At 45.0% G+C, this 26,734-nt stretch overlaps 2 protein-coding genes and 4 non-coding genes across 6 annotated transcripts in view; 4 read left to right on the top strand and 2 right to left on the bottom strand.

Moving 5' to 3' along the window:
• LASP1 (LIM and SH3 protein 1) overlaps positions 1–9,876 on the bottom strand; it is a 67,445-nt gene extending 57,569 nt beyond the window's left edge. The window contains exons 1-2 of the mRNA XM_027872784.1: positions 9,674–9,876; positions 29–123 (exon numbers count right to left, since the gene is read on the bottom strand). Coding sequence (XP_027728585.1) covers positions 29–123; positions 9,674–9,742 — 164 coding nt within the window. The 5' untranslated portion in view covers positions 9,743–9,876. The remainder of the gene's footprint in view (positions 1–28; positions 124–9,673) is intronic.
• Positions 9,877–10,441: 565 nt separating this feature from the next.
• TRNAC-GCA lies at positions 10,442–10,513 on the top strand. The gene has a single exon. It is a non-coding gene; the product is annotated as a tRNA-Cys (tRNA).
• A 2,991-nt stretch (positions 10,514–13,504) lies between these two features.
• TRNAC-GCA lies at positions 13,505–13,576 on the bottom strand. Its single transcript has one exon. It is a non-coding gene; the product is annotated as a tRNA-Cys (tRNA).
• A 2,233-nt stretch (positions 13,577–15,809) lies between these two features.
• Positions 15,810–15,881, top strand: TRNAC-GCA. The gene has a single exon. It is a non-coding gene; the product is annotated as a tRNA-Cys (tRNA).
• Positions 15,882–17,786: 1,905 nt separating this feature from the next.
• RPL23 (ribosomal protein L23) lies at positions 17,787–22,607 on the top strand. The gene is made up of 5 exons (XM_027873268.1): positions 17,787–17,892; positions 19,601–19,684; positions 20,053–20,181; positions 22,261–22,374; positions 22,471–22,607. The coding sequence occupies exons 1-5, from the start codon at positions 17,880–17,882 to the stop codon at positions 22,551–22,553; spliced, it is 423 nt and encodes a 140-aa protein (XP_027729069.1). The 5' UTR covers positions 17,787–17,879; the 3' UTR covers positions 22,554–22,607.
• LOC114051207 lies at positions 19,787–19,920 on the top strand. Its single transcript, XR_003570123.1, has one exon. It is a non-coding gene; the product is annotated as a small nucleolar RNA SNORA21 (small nucleolar RNA).
• Positions 22,608–26,734: the final 4,127 nt, after the last annotated feature.

Raw genomic sequence — 26,734 nt, forward strand, 5'->3', positions numbered from 1 at the left:
CCCCCCCTCCCCAGAGCCCTGGACTCACGCATTGCAGTAGGGTTTCTTCTCATAGCCTTTGTAGTTCTTCATATTCAGTGTCATCTTGCAGGTCTCACAGTGGAAGCACGCTTTGTGCCAGTACTGTGGGCAAGGAAAAAGACGGGCTGAATCCAAGCTGGGAATGCCCAGAGAACACTTCCCTAGGAGAAGGCACTCTTCTCCCTTCCCCAAAACTCAAAACACAAAAGCCTTGCTTCTCATTCACTGGGTGGCAAAGAGCAACAGGTATACCCTCAGGATATTTCATTTCACAGGGTCTCCTCCCAGCAGGGTGGCATACAGCATTGGACTTGAAGCCAGAGGGAACTGGATTCAACTCCAGGCTCTGCTGTGTGACCCCAGGCAAGTTGCTTACCCTCTCAGGGCCTCAACTGTCCTCTCTGCAACATGAAAAGCAATGGACTAAATCCAGGAGATCATAACCTTTTTTTGTGAAATGGGTCCTTCGGCAGTCTGGTGAAGCCTTAGAGACCCTCTCACAGAATAATCTTTCTAAATGTATAAAATTAAACATATAGGACTACAAAGAAAATCAATTATATAGTAATACAGACACCAACATATTAAGAAAACACGTTCCCAGACTCCTGGACTAGATGGTCTTTCAAAGGTCTCTTTCAGTCTTAAATCAGTCCTACAGACAGGAAATGAGCAGCTGGTGATAGTGGACTGTCCAGTCTGCCATACCTGAGCAGGCTGGAAGGTACTACAGGGAATTCTACATTAGGGAGAATATCACTGCCAAGTACATTCACACTCCCATTTATATAGTCAAAGCCAATCACACATTTGCCAGTAAGAGCCAAAAACCCCTCTCCAGAACTGGCCCATTGGAGCTGTCAGAAGGTGGAAGAAGGGTGAAATATACTTATGTAATCAGCCCCCAAAGGAAGGGAAGGCTCACTAGGAGAATGGTCTCAAATACCCTTCTACTCAGAATTTCATAGACTCCTGGGAAGGTTAAGCTGGAAGGGACCTTATTAGTCTAATCTTATAGAGGAGGAAAAGCAGAGTTCAAATTCAGCCTTGGATACTTACTAGCTGTGTGACCCTAGGCCAAGTGACTTAACCCTGTCTGCCTCAGTTTTCTCATCTGTAAAATGAGCCAAAGAAGGAAATGGCAAACCTCTCCAGTATCTTTACCAAGAAAACCCCAAATGGGGTCACTTAACCCTGTCTGCCTCAGTTTTCTCATCTGTAAAATGAACTGGAGAAGGAAATGGCAAACCACTCCAGCATCTTTGCCAAGAAAACCCCAAATGGGGTCACAGAGAGTCCGACATGACTGAAATGACTGAGAGGAAACTGAGGCCCTGAGAGAAGTAGCAGCCAGGAAAGATTTGCATAATTAATGGATGGCAGTGTCTAGTCTCCTGACTCCTATAAATCGGAGCACAAAATAAATGCCTGGATGCTGACGGAGACAGGATGGGGAGAAGGGAGGACAAAGTACCATTTCCAAACACTTTTCTAAGTCCAGATACTTCCCAGCAAGACCAGCCCCCTGAAGGAGAGGCCAATCAGTAGCTCCCCACCCCCAGCCCATCCAAGTACCACTGGGCCTTCACGAACTAATTGTTTATGCAAAGCTAAAGGCTCAGTTGCTAAGAGGCAACTGCTAGGGAGGAAGGGGCAGCTTCTTTCTCCTGGATCAGACCCAAAAAGGGAGACCAGTGACCACCCCTGTCAGAGGACAGGCATTCTCGTGTCCTGGTCTAGGTCACAAAATCTAATATACAGAACACCAGGAACAGGAAAAAGTCCTCAGTGCTAGAGCCAGCTTTGCCAAGGAGTCTCAGCAGAGAGAATGCAGGTGGGGGCAACTAGGGTGGGAGCTAAGGAGGAAGAGGCTAGATCAGGGATGGGGAACCTTTGGCCTCAAGGCCAAATTCAGCCTTCTAGGTCCTCAAGTGGGGCCCTTTCACTAAATCCAAACTTCACAAACTTCCTTTTATTAAGGGGATTAGTTCTGTAAAACTTGCACTCAGTCAAAAGGCCGTACCCAAGGCCCCAGACCCTGCTACAATGGGGTACAGGCAAAAGAACCTTGGGCCCCAGCTAAGTCAACAAGCATTTACTAAGCATCTTTGTTTAGTCATGACCAACTCTTCAACACCCCATTTGGGGTTTTCCTGGCAAAGATACTGGAGTTGTTGGCCATTTCCTTCTCCAGTTCATTTCACAGATGAAGAAACTAAGGCAAACAAGGTTAAGTGACTTGCCCAGGGTCACCCAGCTAAAAAGTGTCTGAGGCCAGATTTTAACTCAGGAAGAAGAGTCTTCCTGACTCTAGTCCTGGCACTCTATATACTGTGCCACCCACCTGCCCTTATTAAGCACCTACTATGTGCCAAGTAGGGGCTTGGTACATAAGAGAACTAGAGTCCTGGAGTCAGGAAGACTCCTCTTCTTGAGTTCAAATCTGGCCTCAGACACCTACTAGCTGGGTGACCCTGGGCAAGTCACTTAACCTATTTGCTTTAATCTACAGGAGAAGAAAATGGCAAACCACTCTAGTATCTTTGCCAAGAAAACCCCATGGACTGTATGGTCCACAGGGTCATGAAGAGTCTGACACTTCTGAACAACAAAAATGTGCCAAGTGCTAGAAATACAAAGCAGGCAAAAGGGTTCTCAAGGAACTCACCATCTAATGGGGCCTTGGGGTGGGCACGACATATAACAACCGTGTACACGCAACATAAGTACAGGGCAAACTGGAAATAATCTCAGGGGACGGTACCAAGGACACTGAAGACCGTGTGCCTCAAGCACTGTGGGTCTCAGTTCTCATCTGAACATCAGGGTTGAACTGAAGTGGTCTGAGGTCCCCCTTCCCTGCTCTGACAGACTACATCAACGCCAAACTTCCTCCCACTCACCACCTCTATCTGCTTCCCTCCTGGATCGGCCTCTAAAGGAGTATCTACCAGGGCCATCTCACCCTGCCCTGGCTCCCACATTTATGGCAGAGGAGGCGGACCAAAGACAGCAAGGACAGGATGGGGGAGACAGAACAACTGGGGAAGGGCTGTAGGGGAGGCAGGCCAGAGTTGCAGAGGCTGGAACAATGTAACTGAATTGAAATTCCGGGCTGGGGAGAGAGTCCAACAAGATACAAAGGAGATGTAAATGCACCAACATCTTTCTCTACTTCACTGCCAACATGGGGGCATCCCCAGGGACTGACCTTTGATTTCCTGGCACTTAGGCAAGTAAGGTCTCTTCCTTCCCCCTCCCATTGGGAATCAGGAGATCTAGGCCTCAGCTCTTCCACAAGGCTGCTGTGCCGTGAGCCTCAGTTTCCTTCTTTGTAAAATGAAAAGGTTGAACTAATTTAGGAGATTGGACTAAAACAGTCCCCTCACATTTTGTGGCCTTCTTCCCTGGGGGGAGGGGGAAGAATCCTAGCTAAAGAGGAGCAGCTACCAGAAGCCAAGGTGGGCTGAAGGCCAAACCTTCAGTGTGCCAACTCTGGCTACCACAGCTCCCCTTCCTCCAGAGTCCTTCCCAAGAGACTCTCCAAGCAGCCAACTAATACTCTGAAGGTAAATGGAAACGCCCCTCAATACCCACAGGTCTTTGCTTTTTAATAGGGGGACTCCAGAAAATAACGCTGAGATCCAAAGGATCTGCTAGAATGCCCTTACTCCTCACCTCTGTGACTCAGTTTCCTCAGCTTCTTTCAAGAATAAGTTCTAATCTTACCTTCTATGAGAAACTGTTCCTCATCCCTACCTACTTCCCACCCCATTAGTAGCTGGAGCCTTCCTCTCCAGAGATTAACTTCCACCCACTAAAGTACACACATTTATTTAGTTATTTACATGTTATCTGCCTCATTAGAATGGGAGCTCAGCAAAGATAGGCAGGGACAGGTTTTTATCTTTGTCTCCCAGCTATTGGTATAATGAAAAATTAAGAACTGAATGACTACATTAGAGTCTCACCTCAGTCTACCTCCTTCAACTCCTTTTGTAAAGAGCAAAGCCATAGAGAAAATACTTTGTAAGTCATAAATTCTAAAGATATGGGAGCTAGGGTCATTATAATTATTCTATAAGTGTCCTGAAGGCAGGGACTGGTTTCATTCTTGTTTTTGTATCCTCAGGGTCTAGCCCAAAGCCTGGTATATACTAGGTGCTGATAAATGTTAGAATTCAAATTACTCTCCATCGTCTTTACCTCCCCAGGACAAAAAAAAGAAAGAAAGAAAGAAAAGAAAAAGCAGGGCAGGTTATAACTTGGTCCCCAGGAGATGGGAGCGCCCTCTTCCCTCGCAACACCCCCCACCCTCCAGCCCCCTCAGAGGGAGGTATTGGCCCAATGCCCCGATTCTGACACCACCCAGTCAGAAGGTCTTTGCCAGTGCCCCTGCCTGGGGCCCCTCCTCTCCTCCAAAGACAAGCCTGCCAGGAAAAACATTCTCCAAAATCCAGACCGTGACCCACTTTCTCACACACACAGAGAAACACCCAATGACCTAGGGCTTTTGGGCCTGGACTCCCCTCTCCCCCCTCACCCCAGGTGTTCTCTCTACACCAGCCCTACCTCCCAGGATGTCCAGCCACTAAGCAGAGCACCCAGGAGTTTAGAACAACTTGTTTCCAGGGAAAATAAGGGGGAGAAGGATGGTGAAGGCACAAGGGGAGAAGGAACCAGGCTAGGGATGGAAATCACTGACATCCCAACTTAGTGACAGGGAAGACAGGACCAGGTTTCGGATCACTTTAATAAAATGATGAGGAGGGGGTTGAACTCAGTTAAGAGGATGTTGCTGAAAGCCCCTAGCTTAACTCTTGCCTATCTCCTATGGGAGTCTGAAAAGCCTGGAGTCCTCTCTTAGTTCATCTGGCTTGAGGAAGGAGGTTAGGCTAGGGCCAAGGCCAAGGTCTGCTCAACACCTCCAAAAGGGACCTGAGAAAAGGACAACATGTTACTAGGGAAAACCAGCAGCCACCTGGATGATACTGTGTTACAGATTTTGGAGGGGGGTGGAGTGGGGAGAGGTTCAGAGGTTGCTCCCTGGCTAGAGACAGAGAATGACCCTAGGACAGTCATGGAACTGGCCAGGACCCCACAAGAATCGCCATCTCATCCCCTTGCCTCCAGGCAGTACAGTACCCAAGTGTCTTCAGAAAGCAAGCAGTTTCCCTGTCTTTAAGGATATCAGAGTCCCATGACTCTTAGGGGGCAAAGTCCTTCTAAGACTCTAACACAAATCCTTCCTTACTACAGATGGAGTCCACTGTTTCTTTCTGGTTCCCATAGGTAGGAACTTAAATGCTGTTCCTCAGGCTAAAGTGAATGGTCAAGAGGTCTACAGAAAGTCCTTCATCCCACAACCTCTTCCCTACCTAGGACTCACTCTATAAAAAAGACACATGGAAGGTTCAGGGCTTCTCAAGTCTTCGCGTATAGCCTGTTTGGGCTTTACCTAACAAGATATTTCTAAAGTGCCTCGCACAGTGCCTGTCACAGAAGTTGATGAATAAATGTTTGCTCCCTTTCCCCTTTCTGCCAGGGGCTCCTCAACTCTTCTGAGCCCCATTAACTGCTTGTACCAAAAAAGGACTAAGTAATAGGCAGCAATGTGGGGGAAGGGAGAAAGGCCTGCTCCAGAAGGCTTCTGTGGTCTCTTAAGTTTCCAGATGGTGGAATCCCTTTTCCACATACCTTGCACCTAGTAGACTGTTTTGGCTGGGCAATGACTCACAGCTAGGGAGGGAGGCCTGGCCCTACCCCTTCCCATTGCCCCAAGGAAACAAATTTTCCTTCCCCTTCCAGGGCCTTCAACCTCGGAAAAGTCACCAATCTGGCTTAGCTTTCAAGGAAAAGACTGAGACCTAGTCCAAACAGACCTTTTTGTTAAGCAACCAGTAACTACAATAATTATTATAATGAATGATTAATGTCCTGGTCTCCCAGATCTCAGCCCATTCTCCAGGCCTAGGCTCAGGAAATGACAAGGCCTCTTCTCACTCTCCTTACATTAAAGAAAATGGGAAGGGATTTGGTGTGGGGAAGAAAGAGAATGATACTTAAAGTAACTCTTGGTCCTACATAAGTCCCAGTGACTTCAGCCTAGTGGCAACCCCAAGAACAACTCTTGCTCTCTCTACTCTGCACCTTACCCAGAAGACACTCCCTCGCAACTATGGCCTCAAGGATAAAGGGCTCCTAACTCTGGTGGAAAAGTTGTGGGGGAAATCTTCCCTCTACTTTTTTCATATTTTTGCTTTTAAGAAACTGGGCCTCTCTTTTTTAAGCTTTCCACAGTATTCGAGTCTAAAGTCAGAGAGTCTGAGGAAGGAAGAACCAGCTGGGGGTGGAAGAGAAGAAAGGGAATGAGTACTGGAGGTACAAGGTCCCTTCCACCCCTGTTGTTACAAGTTCTGCCACACTCCTGGCCATGGTCTAAGGACTAGGACAGAGCCCCCAAGTTCTCCCAAACGTGTCAAGGAAACAGGGCAGAGGAAGGCAAGCCTTCTTCCTAACATCCTAAATAAGAGAGTATTCCTCTCCAGAAATCATCCTGTCCCTTCCTCTGCCTCTAACTAAATTACCTACCCCACAGTTAAGTAAAAAAAAATTCACCCCTTTTAAAAATATCTTATTCTTGGATCTCTGGGTACAAGGCACACTCCTAGGGGTTACATGTCACAGCAAAGGAGAGAACCAAGGATGCATCTAAACAGACTCCCATCTGCCCCAAATGAGAACCTACGGGGCTTTTTTCGAGCCACCTCCCCCATCTTCCACTAAGTGGAGACATGGAAAGTTAAAGCCCAAACATAAACTGTGACAGCTTGAAGTTGGGCATTTATTTGTTCCATGCCAGCTTTCAGGTCCAGCTGCATTCAATGACCCACCTTGGAGTGGGGAGGGGGAAATGGCTTGCACTTGGGTACTAGGGAAGCCAGGATCCCCTAAACTGTTCACTCAACTCCTGGTCTTCTTCAAAGTCCACCTCTACTTGGGGTAAGAGGGTGGAATCTCTTTGCCAGCTTTGACCTGAAGGAGAAATTATAAGTTGTGTGCTGTCACATAGAGGAAAGGGAGGGGGCAGGGGATGGGGAAGAGGTAAAGGGACTTCCCAAACACAAGCCTAGTGCCCACCTACACTTCCTCTTCCAGCCAAGGTAAGGGAGCATCAAGGGAGGGCAACCTATAAGCCAGAAGAAACACGGGGCATCTTCTGGGACCCCCTATTTGTGAACTTACTTCTCCTCCCTCCCACTCACCAAACAACAAGGACTCCTTCTCAAACTCTTAGTTCCTCCAAACTGGCTGAGTTGGGCTCAGGGAAGCAGGAGCACCTTGCAGCCCAGCGGGGTATAAAGTGGGCACATCTTCAAAAGACCTGGCACCCCTTTCCTGCCTTCCCTCCCTAATACACCCTCCAACTCCAAGTACACTAAGTGCAGATTTATAGATGGGACCTTATTGGCCAGCTAGCTCAACCCCCTCATTTGACAGATAAAAGAAACTGAGGCCCCAGGAAGGTGGCCAGGCCTTTGCCAAGGTCACATAGTAGTAACTGTCAGAAGCAGCATTTGAACCCAGTTCCTCTGACCTAAAACTAGAGCCCTTTTCACTATATTTTATTACTTTCTGCCCCCTTCATGAATGTTCCCTATTCCTAGAAGGAAGGGGGCCAGGGAGCTACATCCCTTTAAAGGCTACTTGGCACACCCCCAAATGCCAGGCTAGGGTACCATGGGCTTCAGGAGCTGTCATTAGAACTCTCCCCTCCGGGTGTCCAAACTAAACTTAGACACCCACTCACCAAGGTATTGGAGCTGGTACAGAGACTCTCTCCCTTAACCCCACTCCTAGGCAGAAGTCGAGATAGGCTATCAATATTTCTTTTCTCCCAGCTTCCATCCCTCCAGGCCCTGGCAGGGGTACCACAGTAACACCAGCCCTGGAGCTCCAAGGGCAAGTTCTGGTGGAAAAGAGAACTTCACCCCCTCACCCTCTGACTCAGGGAGGACAGGGACAGCAAGGAAGTTAGAGCAGGAAGGGGGAGGAGAGAAGGAAGAAAGAGACAAAGTGTCCAGTGAGCTATCCCTGGCCTTCCAAAAGAAAAATCAGCCAAAGTCCCAGAACAAACTTGGCCTGGAAATCCCAGCCCAGCCCCGGCTGCCCCTCCCCTCCCCCAGTCCCCCGAAGAACAGTTCTGGAGCGAAAAAGAGAAGACACGGAACACTCAGGCCTGAAAAAGGGAGAGGAGGGGAAGGGGGAGGGGGAAGAGATAGGAACCGAAGGGAAGGGACTAGGACAAAAGGAAAAGGAACATTCTCAAGGTCGCCAGGTGGACGTGGCTCCAGGGAAACCACCTGGAGGCCGGGGGGGGGGGGGGGGAAGTGTGGGGACATGCTGGATTTCCTCAATAGAACTCAGAAAACTGCAGGGAGGAACCCTGAATTGGAAACACAACCATTCCACTTCCCCACCCAATCCCCAAAACAGACTAATGGGAATCAGATGAGCAAGTTAAAGTATTGGGGGGGGGGGGGAAGGGAGGATTTTATAAAGGCTATCCCAGTGTGAAGGAATTTCCAAAACACCACTTTCTCTCCCAAAACCTTTCCCCCCAGTTTCTTAAGTTTCCCTTAAACTCAGCCAGTTCTGGCCCCCACACCGGCCCCACCAGCAACCTACTGAACAATCAGTTCACTCTTTGTTCTACAACCAAGCTCCCTGACCCCACCTGAGGACAACCGCCCCCCCACCCCATTCTTCCACTCATCCCCATCTACTTCAACTGGGCATCCAAAAGGCCTAGCCACAGTCCCTAGCTCCAGGCTGCAACTACTTGACGGTTTTACCCTTTGGGGCTAAGAGGAAGTCTAGAAGAGGGAGTTCCGAACCTGGGGGTGGAGGGGGGTGGTGCTTCAGTCTGTCCTTAAAAGAGGCTCTTATCTAGGGATCCCCTCACACACAAACACTCGAATGGGCTCATTCTTGTGCTCAGTGTCCATCGCTGGCCCCCAGCCTACAGCCAAGAAATTGGGGGGAGGGACAGACACCCAAAGAGGAGAGTGTAACGGGGCCCCCCACTCTCTGCCCCGCCCCCCTCCCCCAATCCGGCGCTTCCGCCTACTTGGCGCTCAGCGCGCTAGAGGGAGCGGCTCCTTCCCGGGGCCCGGGGGAGTCTGGAGATGAGGGGTTCAAGTCTAGTCCCCCGAAAGTCCTACAGTCTGGCTCCCCCGCCCCTCCCTTTAGCAAACTGGAGCCCTTCCCCACCCCCAGCCTCAGCATCTCGGAGCCCACACCGCCTCCCGGGGCGGCCCCTGGACAGGCATGGACGTCCCCCTCCACTGATACCCTACAAATGGAAGTATCCCGCCCCCAACCCCGAATCCCAGTGGCTGGAGCAGGGGCTGCTCCCAGACAGGCTAGGTACCCTCCCTGCTGATTCCCACAGAGATCTTGCACTCCACGTTCCCCCTCCGCCCCCTTAAATTGTCCGAGCTGGGGGAGGGGGAGGCGGCTCCTCCAGACCCCGCAGAGGAGGCTGCAGGCAGGGGCCAGGCTCCGGATGCCCTTCTCCCTGAGCCCCACCCGGCTCACTGGGATGCAGCCCAGTGGGGCAGCCTGGCGGCGGCAATGGCAGCTTGCTCACCTTGTCCAAACAGTTCACCTTCTCCGTGGGGTACACGATCTTGCCGCACCGGGCGCAATTGGGGTTCATGGTGGCAGGCGGAGTGGGCCGGGGGCGCCCAAGCTCTCGGGTCTCGCCTGGTCTTCTCCCTCCCTCTTCCCTTCCCTGCTTCCCAGGCGGGATCCGTGCTGCGGTGGCGGTGGCTGGAGCTGGGGAACTGGCCTCCGCCTCCGCCCTGCTTCCCCTAATAAACACGGCCGGGAGGTGGGGCTGCACCGGGGCGGGGAGCGCGCGGCCGCCGCCGACGCGGGGGCGCGCTCTGGGGGGAGGCCGGGGAGCTAGCGGAGCGCGCTCACGGGGCGCGTTCACGTGGGGGCGCGGGGGCGAGCCCTGGGAAGGAGGGCAGGAGAGGGGAGAGGGGCCGAAGGGGGCGGGGCGCCGACCCCAGGGAGACTCTCTCTCTCTCTCTCTCTCTCTCTCTCTCTCTCCTCTCTCCCTCTCTTCCCCCCCCCCAGGTCTGAGGTGTGCTGAGAGAGGTAAGGGGGAGGGAAATCTCTCCCTGACACGCCCCTCTAGCAGCCTTGCAACCAAACCGCATGTGCACCTTGCACCTTCTGGCCCGAGATCTCTGCCCAGTCAAGAACTTCACCCTGACCTCCAGGAACTGCCTGCGAAGCAAGGTTCTAGATTACCTCCGGCTTCCCTCCCCCCCGCCATATCGCCCGCCGCTGTAGCAACGACCATCTTTTCTGGCTGAAAAGGGTTACTTCCAGAACAGCAGTCGGTGGTGGGGGTATAGCTCAGTGGTAGAGCATTTGACTGCAGATCAAGAGGTCCCTGGTTCAAATCCGGGTGCCCCCTTTGGTAGTTTTCTTTTATTCTTATAGAATTATTTATTATTCTAGTTGGGACCCTGTCTCTAGAACCGAGTGTTAAAATGACGCCATAAGTGGGAAGAAAAAAAAGAAAGAATGCAGAACGTTGCTCCCTAACCGTGGATGAGTCTCCCTGAAAAAAGCTTTCTATTTGGCATTGTTCCTGGAGAGGGAGGGAATCAAGCATGGACCTTGCACCGCCTCCAGTTCAAAGGTTTTGGAAGTACTGAGCTACCTTGCAAGCCTGCAGCAAGCCCTCAATTCCGGACTCAGTACGGCGTGGAGGGCGGAGGGGGTCAGGGGTTGCGGGAGGAGAAAGCTATGCCTATGTTCCCCGATTATCCGTGGCTTGGAGGGTCGCGCTTCTCCAAAAATCCACCGCGAAGCCCAAACCTCAGTTCACCCTCCATCTTCCATTTCCTTCCCACTCTCCCTACCCCTCTCGCTCCCTGCTTAGTAGCAGATGAGGAAGAGAAGATAAGGGCCGTGTAGTTTCCCCTGCTCCCCATTAGACATTAGTCTTCTATCAGTCAACCCACATTAAGACCCTACTGTGTGCTAGTCACTGTGCTAAGCGCTGAAGATACAAAGAAAGCTAAAGAAAAGTCTCCGCCCTCAAGGAGCTTGCATTCTAATGGGTGTGACAACCTGAAAACACCTAAGTACAAACAAGATATAGACGAGATAGATTAGAAATCATCTCAGGAGGAAGGCGTTAGCATTAAGGTAGACTGGGAAAGGCAGAAGGTGGGATTTTAGCTGAGACTTAAGGGAAGCCAAGAGGTGTAGATGAGGAGGGATAGAGTTTTGGTGAAAGTTACATAGTCTAGGAAAAGTTAAAAGTGTCATGCAGAGACAAAGTATTATTACTATGTTGTAATTATTTCATTACAAAAAATAACTCAGATAAATCAAATGCAAATTCATTAAAATACTAATCCTGTTGATTAATCTCATCACTACAGTCTAATACTGGGATGGCAATGAACTGCTTATATGGTTGTTATTATTATCATCCAGGGGAAATACAGGAGGAGAGGAAAGCAAGAGACCCTAAACAATCCACAGTAATGACTGTACTTTTTCCTACTGTTTTTTTGCCCCCAAAAAAGGGAAAAAATAAGGGAAGGAGTGGAGCATGCTTCCTGGGTTAAAGGTCAGCCGCGTTATTTTAAATCCAGAGCAAGACTGTCATTTCTCACCCGGCCCATGGGACTCTGATGCTGCATTCTTTCCATTCTTATTACTTCACTTTCCACCCAAACGGCGGGAAAAAAAATGAAGCTCCTCCAGATACCCTCCCATTCTATTAGGAAAAACACCCTCTCAACCCTATAAGGAGAACCAATACAGCCAGCAGAACCGTGGGGACCTGATTTCTGAAACTGAAAATCTAGAGTGGCTAATTGCCTTGTAAAAAACCCATTCATAATTCTCCTACGTGCCTTTGCTTTCCAACTCCCCAAGATCTCCAAAGGACTTAAACCCATGACCTCATCATTTAGGAGGCAGAAATTATTCCTCCAAACTACCAACCCCACCCTTTAATAGATGTTGCTCTTTATCTCCCTTGACAATGTTCCTGGTGAGGTTTGTGAATTGCAGAATTACTTTACCTAGAAACCTAGGGATTTCTCCCTCTACCTGCCCTGGGTCTTTTTCCAAAGCCAAGTATAGGGAAGTATGAGAGGGACCCAGAACTTATGTGCCTTCTCCCCTAACTCTTCTGCTGACAATAAAGACTAAAGGAAAAATAAGCTGGAATAGATCAATTAACAGCGTGCTACCTGCTGAGCAATAGTGCTAGTCGGATACAAAGACAAGCAAAGAACAATTCCTGCCCTCAAGGAGCTTACATTCTGTAGGGGAAACAATTTTGTTCAGTTGTTTCAGTCTTGTCCTACTCTTTGTGACCGCATTTGGAGTTTTCTTGGCAGAGTTACTGAAGTGGTTTGCCATTTCCTTCTCCAGCTCATTTTACAGATGAAGAAACTGAGGCAAACAAGGTTAAGTGACTTGCCCAGGGTCACACAGCTAGTGTCTGACACTGGACACAGGACCTGTACTCTATCCATTGCACCACTTTGCTGCCCATTACATACACACACATACACACACACATTTTCATATTATAGTTTTATATACACAAGTTAATGAATATGTCATCTTCACTAAAAAGAAGAGTTTCATACCAATGGGTTTTGGAACAGGGGTTATATACGTGAAAATTTATATACTTATAATATTTTATAATAAAGATTTCCATACATATACATTTCTATACACACGTGATATACGTTCTGTCCATATCTTATTTGTATCTTATATGATATTGTTTTATATTTATTTATTTATGTTGGCCGCAGAAGGCCAACATGCAGACAAAGTGGAGTGTCCTGGAAAAGGAGAGCAAAAAGCAGCCCTACATACTTGGTTTAGGTGAAAGAGGAGGGAGAAGGAGTGGGATTTGTAAATTAAATGTAAAACAACGCTGGCCTTTTTTGGGGGGGCAAGTGCCTATAGTTGGCAGAGCACCGCCCCTAACCCCCTCCCCCGGCGATCCTGTCCAGGAGCCGGGTAGCAGCAGCTCTGAGTCCATCCAAATATGCGTGTGGCCCTGTAATTCAGGGAATCTGGTCTGCTCTGCTTTTGCAGGATGCTCTGTCTTCCCTGGTCTGAGAAGTACAGGCGGTGGGGAATCTGGAGCATCCGGCCTCGTGCCGTAACATCCGAAATTGAAGAGTTGCACAAGTAATTCCAATTCCACTCCGCCTTTGGACCATTTGTTCTGTTTCAGTCGATTGTCGAATTCACATCTTTGGTCGGGTTTCTCATTCGCGTCGGGAGTTGGCGTTGGGGTTTTCGAGTTAGTTTGTTGGTTTTTGTTGGTGGTGGTTTTTGTTTTGTTTTGTTTGCTTTTTGAGAAGGTTGACGTAGAATTTGAAATCTTCCAACCAAAATGCAAAAGTTACCACACAGGGGGCACCCGGATTTGAACTGGGGACTTCTTGATCTGCAGTCAAATGCTCTACCACTGAGCTATACCCCCTCTGCTGGGGAATCTGACACAATCGCTTTCCTGCAGCTGTAAAGGTATTGTGCTATTTTTGTTTTAGTCTGGAAAGATTCCCTCCCTCCCAAAATAATACATCATTAGATTCCACAATGTATAAGCAAGACTTAAAATCCCAAACCTAAGACAACAGATATTGAAAACATTAACTTCATTTCCAATATGTGTAAATTGAGGATAAAAATGCGTATTCTGTCTGACTCTCAGGATCATGTGAGAACTTCTGAGATAACAAAGGCTTCATAAATTGTAAAGAAAATAAATAAGGAATTACATTACTATTCTCATCAAACAACTTTCCTAGTTTTCTCTTATGGAATCCATCCACCTTTCTTCCTCTGGGTACTAGCAAAATAAAGTCTTATTTTAAAATAAAATCCTATTTTCTAGTCCTGTACCAGGACTAGACAGGAATGGTTTCTCATGCTGTCTGCCGAAGAAAATAAAACTTGAGCTTCAGAGCAAGTAAATCTCCTTAAATATAGAGTTACTTTTTATCTATTTTGCAGAGGAAAAAATTAAGGCAAGCCCATCAAGTCTTAAAGAGCTATACATCACCAAACTTGAATACAGGGCCTGTCTCTTTTTAAGAAGCAACAAATATATTGACTTAAACCAAAAGAATGAGGAAAGACTTGACATACTTCCTCTAAATCTGAAACAAATACACTAAATTCATACCATGGTCACATAGCAAGTAAGGGAATGGCTTTTGGTAACTCAACTATTCACCTATTATGTATTGAGCCCATACAACCCAAAAGCAAGAACTATATAAAGAATGTGGGCCAGTCTGGAGAGACAAATTACTACCAATCAGGGTAAGTGCCAAAATATTAATAGTAGTACTAGTAGGTAATAAGTACCAGAAGAGTTGGAGGGATTATTCTGAGTTAGAGGGAGGGATATATGAATGGATGGATGGATGATCCTTTATTACTTGCTTGCTTATTGTGTGCAAAGCTCTAATTACCAAAGAATTATTTTATAGATCGAGAAAAAATAATAACAAAATACATCTGGAAGAACAAAACGTCAAGATTATCAAGAGAATCAATGGGGGCGATAAGTGAAGGAAGGCAGTCTAGTACTACCAGATTTCAAATTACATGACAAAGTGGTCATCATCAAAACAATCTGGTACTTGATAAGAAATAGAGCAGTTGATCAGTGGAATAGATTGGATATGAAATATACATTAGTAAATGACCATAGTAATCTAATGTTTGACAAACCTAAAGATCTAATTAGATAACTAAGGGAGCAAAACAGGGATAAGATCACCAGAATTTATAAAGAACATCTCTTCATCTGAGATAAGAAAGATTTTGGAGATGTAACATCTGATTATTTTGATATCGGGAAAGTAAAATTTTAGGCCTTGTGCCAAAAGTAAAAGATGGGGAGGGATCAAGTTAAAGTTTTCTCTTTTGTGAGAAAAAAGAATAAATTAAATGAACAAACAGATCTCAATAATCAGGAAAGGGGCGGCTGAAGTTGGACAATAAATTTATAGGGTTGGCCTCGAACACTTGACACTTACTAGCTGTATGACCCTGGCAAGTCACTTAACCCAGATTGCCACACACCCCCAAAAAAAGTCGATAAATAAATTTATAGTGACCTAGATCAGAGTTCTCAACACTCTATCTATATTTTAAGAGTAAATTGAGTAATGAAGAAAATTGGCGATGCCAATGAGCCAGGGTCAGAACTACCACTGGAAAATTTTTCTCAGGGAGAGTTCTGGGTCCTGGACTTTTCACCACTAGTGGAAATGAAATAAAGCTGTATGATAGAATTAAGACTCAAAGAACTTCCCAGCTGCCTTAACACCTAAGGGAAATGAAACCCAATGTGTAAACCAGTAGTGTGGAAATTAGAAATGAAGAACTTCCCCACAGAAGAGGGCAACAATGGAAGACCAGTGGTAACTCCCTCTACTTTGCATTTGACCTGTCCGTTAAGGGCATCCTCCGCTAAAAACTGGATTTTGTAAAGTAAACAGAACAAGGAAAACAAAATACACAATAACTGAAACAAAGTTAATGGAAAGAACAACAAAAAAAGAAGCTTGAAAAATTGAATTGTCGTTTCTCTGAGTCTGAGGAAATGGAGCCAGTTTTATTACACATACCGAGAATGTTTTATACGCAAAGTGCCTTGCTGATAATCCAGTTAAGCGATAACAATAAACCTGAACGTCAAAGGGGGTATAGCTCAGGGGTAGAGCATTTGACTGCAGATCAAGAGGTCCCTGGTTCAATTCCGGGTGCCCCCTTAAAGGTGTATTTTAAATTACTTAAATGATACAAAATCACGAAGTATTTTAGTTCCAAATTCTTCAGACTTCCAAGAATGGTACCCCAGCATACCAAAGCCTGCAAGGAAACTGGAACAGGGTAACCCAAGGTATTGGAGAGTCAATTGTAAGCCAATTGATAGAAGTCTGTGTTACCTGTAGTAGAGAGGTGTAGGTGAATGTATATATATGTGTGTATATCTATCTATCTATCTATCTATCTATCTATGTCATGTCGGTGTATAGGACAAACCTGACTCCTCCGATGTATTACAGGGAGTGGTGATGAGCCCTGGGTTCATGAACCAGTTGCCAGTAAAATATAATCTCTGTCATGGCCTATCATGGAACAGGGAATGCTCAGGTGTAGCCGTATTTCCTTCCACCACGGGTAATTCATGAAAATCTATTAAGATATGTGGACGGGCTAAGCTGGGGTGGGCTGTATCTATACCACTGGAGTAAGCACCGACCCTCATATTAATAAATTACCATCTTAAAGTTTAGAACAATAACTGACATTTATACGGTATAATTTGCAAAGTGGTTCGTATACACTATCTTATTTGGGATAATGTAAGATACTCAGTAGAACTGAAAAGGCCCAGACTACATTTCCTGGGTCTCTTCTTATTGTTTCCTGTAAAGTTCAATGTAAGCTTCTTGAGGGAATTGTTTTCCATTTTGTCTTTTTATCTCCAGCACCAAGCTTATTAAATTCTGGTTGAACTAAATTGAATTAACCCCTATATCTCTTTCACCACAATACTGATTTTTTATCTTTTTGTGTGTGTTTTGAAGCACTTTCATTTCTTAATTTCTGAATATATCTCTCTCCTTTCCCTGCCCCAAAGAGCCACCCTTTTGTTACAGTAAGATAAAGCAAAGGAGATTACAAAGAATAGAAGAAACAGCAAAAAGAAAAGGAAGAAAATTCGGTAAAAACCAATCACCCATTAACCAGATACATACAATATTAATAGCATATTAATACAAATAATTTCTTAATCGACACAAAATAATATAAACAATGATATATCAATAATTTAATTGAAATTATAACATTGAATTATAAATAATAAAACCATAATGCAATTTCATTGAAAATTATCAATATATGGTCATATGTAATTGCTATATCATTTAATTGAAAGGATGTAACACTTATGTTAATAAATCATTTAAATGATAAATTCTTTTCAATTTAATTAACCTGTAATTATATGATTTTCATATTGATTAAAGAATTACTATTAATGTGTTATTAATGTTGTGTATATTCAAACCGGTTGATGGGTGATTGGTTTTTATCGAATTTTCTTTTTTTATCTTTGTTGTTTCTGTTTTATTCTTTGTATTCTCTTGTTTTACGTCTTATTGTAATATAGTATAATTAATATAAATTAAATACAAGTATCATAGTATAATTAATACAGCATAGGGGGAGCTAGGCGGCGCAGTGCCAGGCCAGAAGTAAGAAGACCTGAGTTGAAATTTGAATTTCGACATTAGCATTGTGACCCTGGGTATGTCACTTAATCCTGTTTGCCTCAGTTTCGTGGAGTGTAAAATGAACTGGAGATGGAAATGGCAAACCACTCCAGTATCTTTGCCAAGAAAACCCCAAAAAGGGTTACGAAGAGTCGAACACGACTGAAAAACGACTGAACAATAATACAATATTCCACAGCCACTAGTCCTCCAGTTACTCAAATAAGAGAAGGAAGACAGCACCAGCTCCGAACTGCAGGTTCCCCGTCAGGGCTTAAGAGGGCGCCAAAGTGCATCGCACCGCCCCACCACTTGCTGCCAGCTCTTTTTTTTTTTTATATAGAGTCACGTGACAGGGGACCGGTCCTCCCGGGAAAAAGGAACAGGCCCACGGTCACGTGACAAGAGGGGCGAGGCGGAGCTTCTCAGTTCATATCCCGAAGTCCTCTGCGTTTCCTCTCTCTTTCCTGCTTTCCGGGAGCCAAGATGTCTAAGCGAGGTGAGTTTCCTGGGCTGGGAAATCCGCCACCATCCGTCGTTCTCGGGGCCAGGGCCTGCCGGAGAGCCGCCGGATGGAGAAGCGGGCGCTCTTAGCTCCTCCCGGGCCCCGATTGGGAGAGGCCTGGACCTGAAAGAAGGCAGTGGAAAGGCCCCGGAGGTGGTGGTGGGGGGTGATAAAAGGGGCTCAGCTGGTTGTTCCTGACATCGGTGACACATGATCCCGGGCTCTGGCGCACTCGCAATCTTTTCAAGGGCTGGCTTTGGGGGCCTGGGCTGCAGACTAGCCCGGCTCGCCTGGCGTGGCCGCCGGAGCGGGGAGTCCGTAAAGAAGGCCAAGGGGGAGGTCCCATTGATGAAGGCTTGGAGTTTTGGGGCTTCTGTGAGGGGAGAGAACTGTTTGTAAAATAAGGGTTGGGGAGGGGTTCATGCAACTCCCTTTCAGGGTTTTGTTGTGTTGTGGAGGAGGCTGGTATATCCCTTCTACATTCACGACCACCGTGCTACATTTGATCATTGCAGTCCTAATTGTTCTCCCTGCCTTCTATCTTTTCTCCTTTCCAATTGATCCTTCACACAGCTGTTAAATTGCTACTCCTAAACCACAGGTCTAACCTTATCACTCCCCTGCTCAGAAGGCTGCTGTGGGTTGCTGTTGGCCCAGGATAAAAGTGCAAACTCTTCTGTTTATCCCTTGGAACGCTTTTCATGTTGATTCCAGCTTAGCTCTCCCCACCTGATGCGCTTTACTTCCCTAGACCTGCTCTTCAAATTTCCTATATTCTTTATAGGTGGTCCTTATTAGCTGGAATACACTCTCAGCTGAGCTTCTTGCCTTCGTTCCAGGCTCAGCTCAAATATCTCCATGATGAGGCCATTTCAATTTAGTTGTCAGTTTACATGTTGTTTCTCCTCAGTTGAATATAAACTTGAGGAATAGAACTGTTACTTTTTTTCTCTTTATATCCATAGTACCTAGCACAGGTACAGGTTTAATAAATTCTTGGTGAATTGAATAGGATTCTGCTTATAAGAGTCTGAAGTTTCTCAAGTAGTTTATCTTCAGTACCAAGCTTGTACAGGAGGTGGTGAGTATCCCAAGCAGGAAGTAGATCTGTTTGATGAAGTATTATAAGATTACTTAATTACGGATGAAAGGAGCCTTGGGGCATCTATTCAACCCCCTCATTTACAGCCAAGAATAAGACCATACCCATGAGAATTTTTCAGCAAATAGGAAAGTGACTTATCTGTAGAATAAGATGGTTCCTGAGTTCCCTTCTGACCTAAAAGTCTGATTAAGAACAACAAACACTTCATTTGCAATAAAAAAGAAAACAAGATGGGTAAATTTGACTGGATCATAGTATATGCCAAAAAATACAAACGCAACATCAGTCACCAATGTGATAATGGCAGCCAAAAGAACTAATATAGCTTTAGGTTACATTAATAGAAGAGTTTTTAAATTTATTTTGATTTATCAGTAATCATTTCCATAAGCTTTTGAGTTTTAAATTTTTCTCCCCCTCCCTCCCCAAGACGCCACCCAGTCTGATATTGGCTATACGTATACGTTCCTGTTAAACACATATTTTCACATTAGTCGTGTTGTTAGGAAGCAAAAGCAATTTTGTAAGGAGAAATAAAGACGTAGCTAGGGGAAAGGCTTTTTGGACCCTGGATTGATTCTTGTATATCTTTCCTAGGACGTGGTGGGTCTTCGGGAGCAAAGTTCCGAATTTCCTTGGGTCTCCCAGTGGGAGCTGTCATCAATTGTGCTGATAACACAGGTGAGTACACTTGGCTCTTATTCTTCCATTGGATTTAACTGTAATCTGGTAAATGCCCAAAAGTATTGAGAAGCATTTGACTGTCTAGCTGTACTTAACTCCTCCCTTCAAAAAGCACTCAGTGGGCCTTCTTGCAGTGACCCATAGAGTCGTCATGAAAGGGTAAACAAAATGACACTACTTTTGGGTGAAGTGGCAGCTTGTGCTGTTTGGCTTCAATCGGTGGTGTAACAACATATCTAGCCATACAGTCATTGTTCACTGTATACTTCATCATGAAGAAGTGGAATGGTAAGAATAAATGTCTTGTGGAGGCTGGTAGCCATTTATGATGAAAAAAAGCACTGCTATAGTTCTTTTCCTTATAGGTGCCAAGAACCTGTACATCATCTCTGTGAAAGGGATTAAGGGGAGATTGAACAGGCTTCCTGCAGCTGGTGTGGGTGACATGGTAATGGCCACAGTCAAAAAGGGGAAACCAGAGCTCCGGAAGAAGGGTGAGTAGAGGGAAAAGAGTCTTCCCTTCATTCTCTTGGTGAGAATTGAAAGACCTACTCTGTATATGATCCCTTGTTAAGAATTTCAATTGTATCAGATGCTGTGGTCCTGAAGCCTTATGTCTAGAGTGTTAGGCCTCGGCATCTGCTCAACAGTGGCTTACCTTGGTGGACTCTGCACCCCTTTAGCAGGGTAATGTCCACATTTAAGATGGGGACACTATGAAAGAAGGGTGGATACAGGAGAAAAAGAAGCCTTGAATTTCTATTGAGAAATATACAGAACGGGGCAACTAAGTGGCACAGTGGATAGAGCACTGGTCCTGAAGTCAGGAGGACCTGAGTTCAAATCCAGCCTCAGACCAAGCACTTGACACTTACTAGCAGTATGATCCTGGGCAAGCCACTTAACCCCAATTGCCTTAAAAAAAGAGAGAGAGAGAAAGAGAAATATACAGATCCCACTGGTAGTGATCTCAGTAATAATTATGTGCCCTGAAAGAGAATGAACTGGTTGACAGCATCATAAGGTATTTTATTTAAGCCCACCCTGAAGCATCATGGTGTTAATTTTGCTTCATTTAACGAATGGGTTTTTGTTCTGGCCTTTCCACAATCATCTAGGTGGTTTTGACTTCTCTCTGAACCTGTTCATAGTATGGATGACAGTACCTGCACTATGAAGTATACATCATAGGAATCTTGTGTAGGGAGAGCATATTGTATATACATATCCTGAAGTAGTAATGAGTTATATGTAAAATAAGGGTTTCTGAGATCCATTCTAAAAGACTGTGATTTATATATGCAGGAATAACAAGATTTTGTCTGATTTTGGAGTTTAGGTTAGTTTCAAAGCCTTGTTTCCCAGGATGCCTGGATATTTATTACCTTACTTGGGTCAAGGTCTTATGGAGAAGTAGGTAAAGCTGTATTCCCTTTCGAAAGCACTTTATGGGTCTCTTCAGTGACCTGGGAAGTCGTCCCAAAAGGGCAGAATATAACAGAGCCATCGCTTTTGGGTGAGGTGACAGCTGAATGTGCTGTTGGTCTCAATCAGTGGTGTGACAGGTCTGCAGAATCTGTGTTAGAGCATGGTTTGGCAAAACTGCCTTTATTGCCCCCACGCTAAGAATGTTTTTTTGTTTCAGTTTTTTACATTTAAAGTTTTATTGTATTTTAAAATGTAAAAATCATTGTTACCTGGTGAGACAGATTTGGCCCTCGGTGCTGAGTTTACCAATCCCTGTGTCTCACCTGTTGAAACCTTCCCTGGCTATTCTAGTCCACAATTTTCTCTCCTATGTTCTTTAGTTTCAGGGATTCTTAGCCCTTTTGTCTCATTAACCCCTTTGTCAGATTAGATCCCTTCTGAGAATGCTGTTTTTAAATGCATAAAATGCATGGGATTATGTGCCAAATTTTTAAAAATTATCAAATTTGGGGGGAAGATCATAGACCCCCAGCTAAGAACCTTTCTCTAGGTCTTTCCCATAAGTGTATTGTTAGCATCTAAAAGATAGAAAGCCTGTTCTCTTAGTAGTTTAAAAAAATTGCTGTGGAGTTTTTCAATAGAGTATTTGAGGCAGTATTTCCTATACTTGAGTTCAGGTGGTTTTGAAGAAAAGCTCTTAAGTGTTTTTCAAAATTGATTAGTCTTAAGTCAGAGGAGACTTGTTCAGTTTACAGGTTTTGAGAACCAGCAGACAAGCAGCATGGTATAAGGGAAAGCACTGCATTTGGAGTCAGAGCCTGCATTCAAAGCCCACCTCTGCTACTCAGTGCCTGTGTGATTATGGGGAAGTAACTTTACCTTTATAGATCCTCTTTAGAGGTTGAGCTTAGATGATCTCTAGGGTCCTTTACAATTCTAAATTTTTAATCTATGAAGGGTATTTGTTGCTAAAGATAAGAGCATTGAACTCTGGTTGAGACTCCCAAGTATCTTTAAACCTTATTTTTAATATGTAGTTGAGGCAAGTATGGGAGACCAGGTAAAGGAATGTCCATATTTCCTCCCATGTTCTCTAATGTACCTATAGTGATGCATTTGTTGTTGACCTTACTTTTCCTCTGTAGTTCATCCAGCAGTGGTAATACGGCAACGGAAGTCTTATCGGAGAAAAGATGGTGTGTTCCTGTATTTTGAAGACAATGCAGGGGTCATAGTAAACAACAAAGGCGAGATGAAAGGTAGTAATTTTGGTTTCTTCTGTGGTTGGGAGGTTGGTTCCTTCAAAAAATAGTACCCTGTTCAGCTTTTGCTTTTCCCCCTTCTCTTTTTTGTAGGTTCAGCCATCACGGGGCCTGTTGCCAAGGAGTGTGCTGACTTGTGGCCCAGAATTGCATCTAATGCCGGCAGCATTGCTTGATTCTCCTAAAGCCTATTTGTAAAAAAATGCCTCATTAAAGTGTCTGGCTGTATATTTGCTTTCTTGCCTTATGTATTTTTTGCCCTGATTTTTTTCAGAGCCATTGATATCTGAAAACTAGCCTGTGTTTTTCTTGTTTTAACAATTTGGAGTTGACCCACCTGTGGTAAAGCATTTGTTATCCTAAAGTAGAACCATCCACTTGGGGTTGATTCAGTCTGCTCCGATGTGGCAGTGATATATTAGAGCATTGTCCTTTGATTAGCCTGATGAACAAAATGTGATCTGATTTGTAATCTTAGGAGTAGCTAGGTGGTGAAGTCCATAGATTACCTGGCCTGGAGTCAGGAGTCTTCTTCTTGAGTACAAATCTGGCCTCAGACACTTATTAGCTGTAAGACCCATGGCAAGTCACTTAACCCCATTTGCCTCAGTTTCTTCATCTGTAAACTGGGTCAGTGACTTGGTAGTTTGAGGTTTTCATTGTGTTGTGTTGCCAGTGGTAGAATAGTGTTAGTTCCTTTATACTGGGTTTGCTATTTATAGAACAGTTGGATACCAACTAGAAATACATAAGTGCCTTCAGATAGAATCTACTGACAAAGTGTAACTGATTTGTGAGAGACTGAGGGGTTTAGGTCAGTCTGGATTATTTAGGAGAGGGATTCTTTTCAAGCCTATTATACTATTAACACTATTATAAATGAGTGGATACATGCTTCAAGGGAGAGGGTTGGACCTATTTTCAATTGATCCGGTATATAGCTTATTTGTACATAGTTATTTGCATATTGTCTTCCATCCATTATATTTTGAGCTCAAGGGCAGGGATGGACTGTCTTTTACCTTTGTATCCCTAGTGCTTAGCACAGTGCATGGCACATAGTAGGTGCTTAATAAATGTTTATTGACCAACCAACTTGTCTGTTGCTCAGTTAGGGCACTGGTAGTATGCTGGCCCTAGAGTATACAGTAGTGGATTAGTAGTGTACTTGAACATCCCCTGGGGTGATTTTGTTTTTTGGTGAGGCAGTTGGGGTTAAGTGATTTGCTCAGGGTCACACAGCTAGTAAGTGTCTCTAATTTCAGATTTGCACTCAGGTCCTCCTGACTCAAAGGCCAGTACTCTATCCACTGTGCCACCTGGTGTTATTTTTGTGAAGATCTTCATGGAAAAGCCTTGAAACACCCAGCTGAAATTAAATATGATTTGAGCTTAATTTCTTAACAGTCTAAATGGACATCCTGCAATGAGAGGGTTTTGATGGGGATGGAGGAAGAGAAGGCTTACAACCACAGAAGTAAAGTAACAGATAAAATCTTACTTCCCTCGTTGAGAAGGAAGAGATGAAAGATTGATTTTTTTCACACAGCTCTTAGTGGGAAGTCAGTGAGGAATTGCTGCTGAATCTTCCTACTGCCATCCACTTTGCATCCAAAACTTGCAACACTGCTGAAGAAATGTAAACTGGCACCCCTTCCTCTTCCCTCCTTTACCTTTTGTCTGCTCAAAAATTTTTGAACTTGGCAGTTCAATTCCAATTCTGTCTACAGTCAGGTATTCAAAATAAGGATTAAGAAAAGATTTGCCTAATGGGTAGTACCTGCAGTGAGTCTTAAAGGAAGCTAGGGGTTCCAGAAGGTAGTTGCAAAGAAGAGTGCATTGCAGAGGCCCAGAGGTGAAAGCTGGGGTACCACGGAATGACAAGCCAGTTTGGTCTGGAGTATTTTTATTTGTGAAGAGTAATGTGATGGGGCAGCTAGGTGGTGCAGTGGATAGAGCACCAGCCCTGGAGTCAGGAGGACCCGAGTGCAAATCCGGCCTCAGACACATAATACTAGCTGTGTGACCCTGGGCATGTCACTTAACCCGATTGCCTTGCCCCCCACCCCCCAAAATGCTTATAAGAGTAATGTGAATTAGCCAGAAGGACTTTTAAGAGCCTGGCTGCTTATTTTTGTATTAGAACAAATGGTTGATGAAAGTTATTTATCAGAACAGTGACATGGTTAAATCTATGCTTTTAAGATTATCTTGGGTGGGCAGCTAGGTGGCACAGTGGTTAGAGCTCCAGCCTTGGAGTCAGGAGGACCTGAGTTCAAATGTGGCCTCACACTTGATACTGACCCTGGGCAAGTCACTTAACCCTAATTGCCTCAGCAAAAATATATATATTAACAACTTAAGGTGAAGAGAATGGAAGTCCCAAGAGGTAGAGTCAAATCCAGATGATGAGAGTGAGTGTGAATATGACATACGTGCACAGAATTTGGTAATTGGGAAGGTTGAAGAAAAGGAAGGACTCAAAAAGTGATTGAGATTGTAAACCTTTGTTAACTGGAACAACAGTAAGTCCCAACTTTAGACAGAAATAGGCTGGGAGACCTGTGAGTTAAGAGATGACTTTAGACTTCCTTTTAATTCAGTAGGATATCTATTTAGAGATGGATTAATATCCTAACAGGCAGCTAACCATCTCCATGATGTGGAAACAGGAGAGGTGAGGAAAATGGTTATTGAACCCATTGGAAGGGGATGAGATCACGAAGACAAGGTGTAGAGAAAAAAAGGGGTCTTCTGAAACAGAACCTTGAGGGATACCAGTGATTAGGGAATGAGATATAGATGATAATCCAGCAAAGGATAATGAGAAGTAGGCCAGATAAGTAGTGTGAGAAAAATCAGCATCAAGAAAATGGAGAGATAGGAGGAGTGGTTGAGCCAAATGCTGTAGAGGTTAAGGAGGATAAGGACAGTACAGGCCAACACGATTAGCCACCAAGAAAATGATAACCTTGGAAAAAGTGCTTCCAGTTGAGTGGTGATGTTTGAAGTTAAATTGAGGTTCAAAACTGAGGATCAATAGGCCTTAGTGTTTACCAGGTGTTCAGTATTGTGTTTAGGCTTTTGGGGACATAAGAACAAATCCCAAAACAGTCCCTAATAAAGAGCTTAAGGTGGAGGCAATGAATGTAGAGTCCAGCTTTTAGGAGTTTGGCTGTAAAGGAAAGAAATACAATGATAGCTTGAAGGGATCATAGCCAAGTGAAGGGTTTTTTAAATGGAAGAGACCTGGGCATTTCTCATTCACTCCACATCTGCCCTCTAGGCACCTAGCAGTATATTTCTTATCTTTCCATCTGGCCTTCCTCTCCAAAAAATCTACATCTGAAATCTACCCATTCTTGAACCTGTCATCATACCACATTTTTTGAATCAATTTTCAAAGGACATAATGGGTGTGATAAGGCATTGCTTGGGTTATGTGGACAAAAACAAAAATTAATCTTGAATACCCTCTTAAGGCTTTTGTCCTGGTGGGAAATGCCTTACTAGCGAAAATCTAAGGAAAAATGAAATCTACATTTGAAGAGAAGAGCTTCCCGGGGACCCTCATTTCTGGGCTTTCCATTAAAGTAAGCCTTTCTGGCCGGTGGTGTTCTATTTGCCTTTGTATTCCCTGCCCTTGGTGCTTAGTAGGAATTTATAAATGCATGTTGAATTGACTCCGTTGGATAAAAAGCCTTGGATTGTGGGCACTAGTCATGGGAGTTATATGGGATCATCTGGGATTTACCCCCTAATTTTATAGAAGAGGAAACGGGCCCAGGGCTAGAATCCACTTCTCTCTTAAATCCCGCTTCGTTAGTAAAAATGAGTAGGTTCAACAAGGTCCTTCCTCCTACCTCTGATATGCTGAGTATATAAGAATACAGATTTATCCAAATAATCCAACATTTGGAAGAGGAAGGGAAAACTTCCAGTAGGAATATGGGAGTCCTTAGAGGGAGCTTTCCAGTTTCGGTTTTCTTGGGGAGCACAGAGTTAATCGTTTATTTAGGTTTCCAGTAAAGGGGGCCAAGGTTTTATTACCACTCCCTTGGGAAGGGCAGACTTGGTAGACCAAGATTTAGTTGGAGCATCGCTAAAACATTTGCCTCTTTTCGTCTATCTGGCCTTTTGTAGCAACCAAGAGGTTTTCAGAGAGCCTGTCCCTAAACTGTGGGGCTGAGAACCGTACAGCTCCCGAGGACCCCGGAATCGGGGTGCAAGGGCAGGGTGGGTCAGGTTTGTGGCGCTAGGGGCTTTGGAATCACGTAACAATGTGGGCAGGGCCTGAAAAGTGAGGAACTGTTCAGGGTCCTGGCAAAGGGAATTCCACCGGAGCCCGGGTGCGTGG

Source organism: Vombatus ursinus, unplaced genomic scaffold (assembly GCF_900497805.2).
Source record: "Vombatus ursinus unplaced genomic scaffold, bare-nosed wombat genome assembly UNPS02014801.1, whole genome shotgun sequence".
NCBI classification, from domain to species: domain Eukaryota; kingdom Metazoa; phylum Chordata; class Mammalia; order Diprotodontia; family Vombatidae; genus Vombatus; species Vombatus ursinus.